Genomic DNA, 11,496 nt, shown 5'->3' with positions numbered 1-11,496 from the left:
TTCCCAAGATGTAGTCCACCAAGCCTGTGCTTTGACATGTTCAAAACTTTTCTAGAAAGAAGAACTCATTTCTTATAACATGGTCTTACAACACCTAAGTCCCCCTGCTGACACCAGGGTAGGAATGTCACAGTATAACACACCTTTCAGACATCTACCACTTACTATACAGACCTCCACCCCACTGATGTACTTTCATCTGAGGGACACACATGATCCTTAGACAGGTTTTCTCTGCTCTCAGTTAGCAGCTCCTGTACATGAACCCCGTAATCAAACCTCTGCCCAACCGGTTTGTGTGGCTCTTTTCATCATTCTCTGGAGAGGAATTGCTTTAGCCTCTCTCATTGGCTGTGGAATCACCACCCCTGGGCAGGATGCCAGGCCTCAAGGCAAGAGCCTCGTTTCCTGTGTAGACTGTTCTCCCGGCCACTACAGTAGCAATGGTGCCTGTCCTGCTGACCCTGCCTCTCCTTCTGAATCCTACAGTACTTCACGAGACTGGTGAGTGGGCAAAACAAAGGAAGATTGGGAGAGAAACAATGGGAAGGCAAAAAACAAAATGTTGGGCCGTAAGAAGAACTCTTTGTGTACCTGAGATTCCCATATATCCAGTACTAATGGGTTTGTAAAATTGCCAATTAACTTAGTTCACCTAGGAGTATTAAGGAAGTCACTGGACTTGTGTTAGATAAGACCTTAAAGAGCATGAATCTGAGAGCTACTGGTGTGGCTCAGTTGATAAGATGCTTGTTGTGCATGCAGGAAGCCTTAGGTTCAATCCCTCAGCACCACATAAACCAAGTATCTCATGCCTATAATCCCGACACAAGGGAGCTGGAGGCAGGAGGGTCAAAAGTTCACGGCAAGCATATGCTGTATACTGGATTGTTTTTATCTTCCTTTATTGTAGGCTTCATGCATGCATAGCAAGCACCGTATCAAGTGAACTACACTGCTAGTCCTCAGATCCACATTCTTTAAGGTCTTATTTAACACAAGTCCAGTGACTTCCTGAATGCTTCTAGAAGGGTGAACTATGTTAACTGGCAACTTTGTGAACCCATTACTACCATCAGTAGGGTGGAGGTCTGTAAATAAATGGTAGATGCCTGGAAGGTGTGTTATTCTAACAGTGGAGTCAGACAGTGGAGTTGGATATGGACCATACAGTTTCCACTACTCTCTCCCCTCCCCTTCTTCCATGGGCTGGACACACTTGTCTGACTCTGGAGGAAAATGGAAGAGATCCCAAGGGGAAATGCAGAGTCAGGTTAGAAGACTCTATGAGGACACCAGGACTTCCCTCTATAGCGAGGTATGGCAAGAGCCTCTAGGAGAGAAGACAGCAGGGAATTTGGGGAAGCCACATCAGTTCCAGGATGGGAATGAGTCTGTTCACTGCACATAAATTTCTCGGTGAAGATTCCTAAACCAAGCCAGTTTAAAAACATTGGTACATTCACAGAATGCTACATAATTATTTATTTATTCTTGTTTTATAATGAAGCATTGTGTTTTGAATGTTAGGTATTTTCTAAAAGGCCTGGAGAGATAGCTTAATGGTTAAGAATAGTTACTGCTCTTGAAGATGACCTGTATTTGGTTCCCACACTCATGTGGCAGCTTATAATTACCTAGAACTCTAGTGTCAGGGGATCCTTTGCCCTCTTCTGGCCTCATTTGACACTGCACACATATGATGCACAGACCTGTATATATATAATATTTTAAAAATAGATATATATTTAAAATGTTAAGTATATTCTATACCAAAATTCTGCATTAGTAAGGTGCCTCTAAAGAAATAGAACTAGTAGGGTAGATACACAGATGAAGGGAGGGAGGGAGAGAGGGAGGGAAGGATGATAGGTGGGAAGATATGGACAGGTAATGAGTTGATGGGTGGATATATAACAAAAAGAAAGAGTAATAGATAGTGTCTCAGAGTTTCTATTGCGGCAACAAAACAAGATGACCAAAAAGCAAGTCGGGGAGGAAAGGGTTTATTTGGCTTACACTTCCAGATCATAGTCGATCATTGAAGGAAGTCAGGACAGGAACTCAAGCAGGGCAGGATCCTGGAGGTGGGAGCTAATGCAGAGGCCATGGAGGGGTGCTGGTTACTAGGTTGCTCAGCCTGCTTTCTTATAGAATCCAGAGTCATCATCCCAAGGATGGCCTCACCCACAATGGGCTGGGCCCTCCCCTATTGATCACTATTTGAGAAAAATACCTCTTGTGGAGACATTTCCTCAACTAGGCTCCTTCCTTTCTGATGACTCTAGCTTGTGTCAAGCTGACACAAAACCAGCCAGTATTAGATAGTTAGACATATAGATAGATAAATAGATAGATAGATAGATAGATAGATAGATAGATAGATAGATAGATAGATAGACAGATAGATAGATTATAGACAGATAGGTATGGGTAGATCCCTAGAAATTATTTATGGACCAGCCTGGCAAGACTGATGAACTTGAGGTCCAGTGAGAGGCCCTACCTCAAAAAGACTAAGGTGGCAGATCAAAGAGACAGCTCAGCAGTGATAGTACTTACCACCAAGCCTGATAACTAAGTTTGATCCCTGGGACCCATGTGATAGAATCAACTCTTACAAGTTGTCCTCTGACTGCTATACACACATGGCATATGCACAAATCACACACACACACACACACACACACACACACACACACACAAATAAATATAATTTTAAAAAAATAAGGTGGAGAAAGATGAAGGATGACATCCCAACTTGACCTCTGACCTCTACACCATGCACATGTGCTCACGCCCACAAGAACCATACATACACCACATACACACACACACATATATAATTTTATATGCAAAGTAGGGAGATACCATGTAGAAACAACACAGAACAATCTCTGACATATCCTGAGGAAAGGCCTCCCATGGTATGCGGCTGGCAACAAGAGCAGGAGAGGAAGAGGATCCAAGGCCAGGTCCTTCCTCCTGGGGCTCTGCAGTTTTGCAGTGGGCCTCCTGTGTATAAACCCCAGCCCTCAGAATCGTCTCTCCTTCTGCAGGATCTTATTCTCTGATCTTCCTCTACACCGGGTTGTCCAGGCCCAGCAAAGGCTTCCCGAGGTTTCAAGCCACCGCATTTCTCAATGATCAGGCCTTCTTCCACTACAACAGCAACAGCGGGAAGGCGGAGCCCGTGGGACCCTGGAGCCAGGTGGAAGGAATGGAGGACTGGGAGAAGGAAAGCCAGCTTCAGAGGGCCAGGGAGGAGATCTTCCTTGTGACTCTGAAAGACATCATGGACTATTACGAGGACAGTACAGGTCAGTGAGCTGCTATAGCCCAATGAGTGTGTGTGTGTTACCTGATGCAGTCCGTGAGTATGAGCGGAAAGGATTCCACTCGATGGAACAAGACACACACACACATACACACACACACACACACACACACACACAATCACGTCTACCTCCTCCTTTCCCGTGGCTTCCTCCACTCTCACCCAAGACACCAACCCCCCTACAGCAGCGGTTCTCGACCTATGGGCTGTGACCCCTGAATATGACATCCTGAACATCAGATATTTACATTACAAGTCATAACAGTAGCGAATTTACAGTTATGAAGTAGTAACAAAATAATTTTGTGGTTGGGGGTTATAGCACCATGAGGAACTGTATTAAAGAGTCGCACTTATTAGAAAGGTTGAGAGCCGCTACAAGGAAGTGGTATCAGAGTCCCTTCCTGCCAAGGTGCCGCTGACCTCTCATCTCCATGCCCTGACCCACTGAGATTCTAATTCTGAGAAGGAATCAGATTCAACACTATCCCAGTGGAGAGCAATAGAGAAGCACTCCCAGCATCCTCGTCTGGACTCTGAGTGTGCATGCATGGGTACATATATGTGCATACACAACCATGTGCTTACACTACACACACACACACACACACACCAATTACTTAATTAATAAAATAAATAATAGTAACTTGCACTTACTGAGAACTTATTCTGTGCCAGGCTCAGGTGTCAAAATAGTCAAAATAACATCTTCAAAGATTATTACTCTTCTCGTTTCAGGGATTTTTTTTTTAAGTATTTCACTTAAATTTAACTATGTTTCATAGTTAGTTCAACAAAACAGAGAGAGATCTGGAATTTAAACCCATACAGCTTAAGGGCTTTCAGAGCCTGTGCTGCCCGCACCACTCAGGACGGAGTAAACATCAGGCGTTGTAATCAGACTGACCTGTGGTAGGTTGGTTACTTTGTGTAAGAGTCATTGTTCTTGGACAAGGGGGAGAAGATCTTTAGAGATCTGGAATAAACACCAAATAGGCTTGGAAAATGATGGCTTATCAGTAACTCCAGCATCCAGGAAACTTGAGACAAGAGATTGCTGTTTGTAGTAGCTGAGATTCAGGCCAGCCTGGGCTATAACGTGTGACCCTGTCTCAAAAATAAACGAAGAAATTAATAAATAAGATACTAACCACTGAGAGGAGGGAAATGGCCCACCTATGTATAGAGCAATGATTTGATGCAGTATGAGCCCGACAAGCAGGAACTCCGATAATCTATAAGAAAACACAAATAACTCCTACTTAACTTAGAAGTGGAATCCAGTGTGATTGTGTTTAACTCTGAAGAGTTCACCATCCACTAAAACACATAAGTTCATCAGATAAGATGATGTAAAAAACGCTCCAAATCTGAGAGCATACCTAGCATACAAGAGGACCTGGGTTCAGTTCCCAGCACTGCATAAAACTGGGTACGGTGTCACACACCTATAATCCTAGCACTAGGGAGATGAAGACATGAGGGTCAGAAGTTCAAAGTCATCCTTGGTACCTAGAGTATCTGAGGCTATTACATGAGACCCTGTTAGACAGAAATAGACTTGGAATCTATCCATAACTTATGAAATTCTCCAACTATAAAGAATGTGTTCCCTCTCAGAGTGGCTTGAAACACTCAGCCAAGTAGTTTCCTCCACTGCTGTGTGCCTGGCTAGCAACCTGTTTGCCAAGATAAAGAATTGAGTGTTTAGATGTCCCAAGCACATAAGATTTGAAAGTCACTCAGCTGGAGTTGGCATCCATCTGACTGACTCCCTGTGGGATCGGGGAGGCTTCAGGGTCTCACACCTTTCAGGGAATGTTTGGTTGTGAGATCACAAATAACAGAAGTAGTGGAGCCATCTGGAGGTATGCCTACGACGGAAAGGATTTCATCGAATTCAACAAAGAAATCCCAGCCTGGATCCCCTTAGACCCAGCAGCTACAAACACCAAGCTAAAGTGGGAGGCGGAAAAGGTCTACGTGGAGCGAGCCAAGGCATACCTAGAGGAGGAATGTCCTGCAATGCTGAAGAGGTACCTGAACTACAGTAGATCTCACCTGGACCGAACAGGTACACACTGTTTTTATGATCTACCCCAAGTACTAAACTGAAAACCAAGGTCATCTCAGCTCAGGGGACAATGGCAGGTTGTCCCATCAACCCCTATTAGTCCCTTCATCCTCCAGGTTTCATATACTAGGAGTCTTTCCTTTTGAACACATGACATAAGAGCCAAAATGAACGTTCATCAAAATTTCAGGTCAAAAAAGCCAAGGAGATAGCTCAGTGATAGAGCACTCGCCTAGAATCCCCCCAGTGAGAGACTGGGGGTGTGGCTCAGTGGTAGAGCCCCTGCCTAGAATCCCCCAGTGAGGGAGTTGGGTCATGGCTCAGTGGTAGAGCACCTGCCTAGAATCCCCCAGTGAGGGGCTGGAAATGTGGCTCAGTAGTAGAGCCCCTGCCTAGAATCCCCCAGTGAGGGAGGGGCTGAGGGTGTGGCTCAGTGGTGGCATATACAGGCATATACAGGCATATACAGGAGTCAGGATTCAATCCTTAGCACTTAAAAAAAAATCAGGAACAAAACTGGCTCGATGGCAAGGTTCCCTAAGTAACCTCCACTTTGCAGCACATGCTGTAATCCAAGCACTCAGAAAGCTGAAGCTAGAGGATGAGTTCAAGGCCAGCCTACATGACGAATACCAGGCCAGTTAGACCCTGTCTCAGGAATCAGGTGGGAGGGACAAAAAAAAGAATAAATTGGGACTCAGTTTCAGCAGGCCCTCTAAATTTCATAGTTCAGAGTCCAAATTCCATAGTAGTTCCTCCATACAGTGCAGCCTCTTTCGGACAGAACCAAGGAGCTGGGGTGATGTTCTGGTAGTAGAGAGTAGTGGTGTGAGCTATAAAGCACACTCAAGACACTCAAAATCTGGGCATGGTAGTACGTGCCAGTAATCCCAGCACTCAGGGCAGGGATATCACAAGTTCAAGGCCACCCTGGGCTCTGTAGTCTCTGTAATTTGTAATTTGTGTGTATGCATAATGTTTGTATATTTGTATGTACGCATACATTTTGTCTGTATCCTGTCTCTGTTTTATTATCTGTGTATATGTAGTATGTATGTATGTATGTATGTATGTATTCTGCCTCTATGTTTTCTTGTATGTATGTATGTATCTTGTCTCTATGTTTTGTTATCTACCTGTATTTGTGATATGTGTCTATGTATGCATGTATGTATCCTGTCTCTATGTTTTGTTATCTGTGTGTATTTATGATGTGTTTATATATGTGTGTATATGTATGTATCCTGCCGCTGTTTTGTTATCTGTGTATATGTATAATGTGTGTGTGTATGTATATATCCTGTCTCTGTTTTGTTATCTGTGTGTATGTATGATTGTGTATGTATGTATGAGGGTATATATGTATGATGGTGCATGTGTGGAGATCGGAAGACAACCTCAGCTATTGGTACTGACTTTCCACCTTGTTTGAGACACCAAGTTTGCCTGCCAGCCAGATTCCAGGTATTTCCCTGTCTCTGTTACCCATCACCATATATGAGCTCTGGGAATAGAGACATACACAACTACATTGAACTTTTACACATGTTCTAGAGATTCACACTTAGATCATCATGCTTCTGCAGCAAACCCTTTACTCACTGAGCTAGCTACCCAATCCTCTGTCTCAATCAGTTGCTGTCAGAAGTCAATAAACCATAACAAAAGGCAGGGAGTAAGAGAGTAGCTATGGACATACCAGATAACCCAACAGGGAAAACCCTTCCAGAACTTCACAAAGGTCTCTTAGAGAAATCAGACTGGATAGTCATCCAGGGGGTTAGGAACGAAAGAGGCATGGCAGGGAAAAGCCCACCTTAGACTCTCTATGTGAATACTTTCTCCCTCCACAGATCCTCCCACTGTGATAATCACCAGCCGTATGGCCCCAGGAAGAAACAGAATATTCAGATGTCTGGCCTATGACTTCTACCCACCAAGAATTAGTCTGAACTGGAACCGGGCCAGCAAGAAGCTGACATCTGAACCAGAAAGAGGTGTTTTTCCCAATGGAAATGGTACTTACCTCTCCTGGGTGGAGGTGGAAATCCCACCCCAAGACAGAGACCCCTTCTTCTGCCTCATAGAACACAAGGGGCTGTCCCAATCTCTCTCAGTGCAGTGGGATGAGACAAGAAAAGGAAAGGCTGAAAATAACATTGTGGCTCAGCCTCAATAAGCTACCCTCTCTGCCTGATATGAGAGAGTTGAACTTCAGAAGTCAACATCACCAACAAGGTCTTCCATGGGCCACTGTGCGACAGCCAGCAAGAATCCAAGGAACACGGCTGGGCACAGAAGACTTGAATACTACGCACTGAGTTCACTCTCAATATCAAATCAATCACCTTGCCTTGGAAAACTCCTTCTAGATTAATCAGTAAACCCTCGCAATTGTCCTCAAGCCTAGCATGGCACAGAAAGGCATTTTAAACTCTGAGATGCTACAGAAGTGTGAATTGATTTTATCATGTGTGCTGCCCCCACATAGTTGATTCATATGATGTCTTCGTATTCACTCAAAGATGTTGTCCTAGTGTTTCATTTCTGGCACTGTGAGAAAATACCCCGAACAAAAGCAACATCAAGAGAGGAGATTGGTCAGACTTATCTTTCCAGATCTTTGTTGTGTAGCTCTAGTCCCAGGAAGATGAGAACAAATATCTACTCACCTCAGCTAGGGAGCCAACAGCAGATCAAAGGATGGATCCCACCAAAGTCCAGTTCAGTGAACTGTAATTTTTGTGGGGTTTTCTTATGTCCCTTTTGTGCCCAAATAACTGCAGGGCGTTTCTATACCCACTCTAGCCCATTCTCTCTCACAAATAGATGACGCAGAGACCTGGTGTTTTTATTAACAAGCTACAGGCACGAAGCTAGGCAGGTTCTGAGCTATTTGAACATTGTAAGCCTACCTATTTCCCAGCCTCATGGTCTTTTACCTTCAGTCTGAGTTTTGCCCTGGCTTGATCTAGTCCACATGTGTCCTCATGGAGACTCCTATCGACCCCCTCACGGCACCTCTCATGGTCTCTCCATACCTTCTTCTACTCATGGTCCTTCTCTACTCTTGTCTCCTCTGGGACCCCCTGAGGAAGTCCAGCCCCATCTTTTCCACCCAGCCTATTGACCAGTTGTCTCTTTTACTAACCAATCAGAGATAATGGAACACAATTTTTACATAACTCTGAGACCCAAGATGCTTGTCATTAACATGCCATCCTTGGGTCTGCAGCCAGACATATGGACATAGAAATCAGGATCTGGATACATAGTGCACAAAAGCATCCTCCAACAGTCTTATTGGTATTATTTACATAAATATAGGTAAACGGTTACATACAAGAGCAGAAATGACTCAAAGACAGTTTTATTACTGAAGTCCATGACAGCAGCATGGGTGACAGCTCGTGAAAGCTGGAAACTTGGAGCCCACTACATAACCTATAGGCAGTTCAGTAGTCAAACAGTGTCCATTTCAGTCATCTCAGCTAGTCTGAGCCTGTCCTGGCAGCAAGGCTGGTCTATGCTTCTTGCAAGAAGTTCAGCTAGTCTGAGAGTGTCTCTAGGCAGTCTTTATTGCTATATTTGCTTGGAAAAGGTGGGGCCTAGTGACTATAATCAGTTTCAGTGACTTCCTGAAGCTATGGAGTTGTTTACTTCCTGAGCTTAATGAGATTCCCTGCAGAATGGAGTATTTCACATACCCATAGACCAGAGGTTCCAAACCTATGGGTAGTGACTCCTTTAGGGGTCAAATGGCCCTGTCACATGGTTGCATGTCAGATATACTGCATATCAGATATTTACATTAAATTCATAACAGTACCAAAATTAGTTATGAAGTACCAACAAAAATAATTTTATGATGGGGTCACTACAGCATGAGGAACTATGAGTCACAGCATTAAGTGGCTGAGAACCACTGCCTTAGACCATCCTGTTGCTTCACCTCCCTTCAAACATTCTATGTCTTAACAAAGCTTCCCTCCATGATGGAAGTTGGTAATCTTGAAAGAAATTACTAAATAACAGTTATAGTCCATCATCGTGGAGAAGCCAACTCAGGAACTTGAAGCAACTCGTCATGTCCTAGTCAAGAACAAAGAGAAAAATGAATGCATTCATGCCTACAAGTGTTCAGTCCCCCCTCTGCATTTATACAGTTCGGGATCTCCTGCCTAGGGGATAATGCCACCCACAGTGGGCAGGTCTTCTCACCTCAATTAACATAATTGAGATAATCTGCCACAGATATGCTCATAGGCCAACCTAATCTATATAATCCCTCATTGAGACTCTTCCTCGGTTACTCTAGCTTGTGCCAAATTGACAATTAAAACTAATCATCAGGGGACTGGATAGATGGCTCACTGGTTAAGAGCACTGACTGCTCTTCAAGAGGTCCTGTGTTCAATTTCCAGTAACCACATGGTAACTTACAACCATCTGTATGCCCTCTTCTGCTGTGTCTGCAGACAGCTATAGTGTATTCATATAAATAAAAGAAATAAATCTTTTAAAAAAATAAAACAACTAATCATCAAGGCTGTTGAGGTGGCTTGAGAAGTAAAGGTGCTTGCTGCCAAGCCTTATGACCTACATTCAATCCCCTTATGGCAGAAGGAGAGAACCATCTCCTGTAACCTGCACATGTATTCTCTCTCTCTCTTTCTCTCTCTCTCTCTCTCTCTCTCTCTCTCTCTCTCTCTCTCTCTCTGCCTCTCTCTCTGTCCCTTTTTTTCTCTCTCTACCTCTCTGTGCTATCTCTCAATTTTATCTCGCTAAATTTTTAAAAGAACCTTTTTTGATTTCTTCATTTTTATTTGAATGTATTTGAATGTTGTGTGTACAATTATTTCCCCTGCATCTTTGTCTGGGCACCATTCATGCATTCCTGATGCCACAGAGGTCAAAAGAAGGTATCAGATCTCATGGAATTGGAGTTATGGATGGTTGTAAATCACTAAGTGGATGCTGGGAACTGAACCCAGGTCCTCTGCAAGAGCAAAAAGTGCTCTTAACCACTGAGTCATCTCTCCAGTCCACTGGGAGAATAAAACACACACAAAAAACAAACAATATTTTTAAAACTTTGAGCATCTTTACATTGGGGTATTACATACGGCTTGGATCACTCAGCCCCTTGAACATGAATCAAGTTACTACAGCTGGTAGCTATATGCCCATAGCCCTGATGACTATGGCACTGAAGAAATCTATACACTTGTGGCAGGCAATGCCCTATGAGTTCAAGGCCAAACTGGTCTACACAGTGAGCTCCAGGTGAGCCAAAGCTTCATAGTAAGACCCTGCCTCAAAAATAAAAAAAAGAAAAAAGGAAAAAAGGAAAAAGAAAGAGAAAAAAGAAATCTGCATGAGCAAACATTTGTACTTCAGTTTCCTTAGCAATCTTTCACCCCTGTGAGACAACAATCTCCACTTTCAGTCTTCCACACACTAGTACAGCCTTAGCACACACACTGAGGAGGCCTATTCTCTCCAGAGTATACCCAGACATTTCCAGAATCAGGAAATGGGTTTTGATTTTCCTGGACTCCTTCCCAAGTCCATTTAAGCCTATTTTCTCAACTGAGTCACTGACTACTATCCTTGAATAAACAAAGCTCAAAGGCAGAGCTGAACCCTTCGTGGATGTCTTGATTAAGTCTAACTTGCCTGTGCTGTGTTTTTCCATGTATAGCAAGAGTACCCTTCATAATCAGACATCGTAGCACTCACCTCTACTCTCAGCACATGGAAGGTTGTTGTAAGAGGATTACTGCAAGTTTGAGGTCAGACTGGATTATGGGTAATAAGGCCTTGTCCCAAGGAGGAAAAAAAAAAGCCAAGTGGTGGAGGCACACACCTTTAATCAGGGGCAGAGGCAGAGAGATCTCTGAGTTCAAGGCCAGCCTGGTCTATAGAGTGAGTTTTAGGACAGCCAGGGCTACACAGAGAAACCCTGTCCTATAAAACCAAAAAGGAAGGAAGGAAGGAAGGAAGGAAGGAAGGAAGGAAGGAAGGAAGGAAGGAAGGAAGAGAAAGAAAAAAGAGAGAGAAGGAGAGAGAGAGAGAGGAAGAG

The 11,496-nt window shown here is 43.7% G+C and overlaps 1 protein-coding gene across 1 annotated transcript; it reads left to right on the top strand.

Moving 5' to 3' along the window:
* The first annotated feature begins 371 nt into the window (after positions 1-371).
* Azgp1 (alpha-2-glycoprotein 1, zinc-binding) lies at positions 372-7,935 on the top strand. Its single transcript, XM_028782803.1, has 4 exons — positions 372-504; positions 3,060-3,320; positions 5,136-5,411; positions 7,265-7,935. Exons 1-4 carry the CDS (start codon positions 444-446, stop codon positions 7,588-7,590), a joined length of 924 nt encoding a protein of 307 aa, XP_028638636.1. The 5' UTR covers positions 372-443; the 3' UTR covers positions 7,591-7,935.
* The last annotated feature ends 3,561 nt before the right edge of the window (positions 7,936-11,496 follow it).

This window comes from Grammomys surdaster, unplaced genomic scaffold (assembly GCF_004785775.1).
Source record: "Grammomys surdaster isolate TR1022 unplaced genomic scaffold, NIH_TR_1.0 880, whole genome shotgun sequence".
Taxonomy (NCBI): Eukaryota; Metazoa; Chordata; class Mammalia; order Rodentia; family Muridae; genus Grammomys; species Grammomys surdaster.
Note: the sequence above shows the minus strand (reverse complement) of the source record. Positions and strands in the feature narration are given on the sequence as shown.

Excerpts from the sequence above, each read along its gene's own strand:
- Azgp1 (XM_028782803.1), top strand. The coding sequence starts at position 444 with ATGGTGCCTGTCCTGCTGACCCTGCCTCTCCTTCTGAATCCTACAGTA. Across the intron at positions 3,321-5,135 it reads CTATTACGAGGACAGTACAG|GGTCTCACACCTTTCAGGGA; the intron begins GTCAGTGAGCTG and ends GGGAGGCTTCAG. Across the intron at positions 5,412-7,264 it reads ATCTCACCTGGACCGAACAG|ATCCTCCCACTGTGATAATC; the intron begins GTACACACTGTT and ends CTCCCTCCACAG.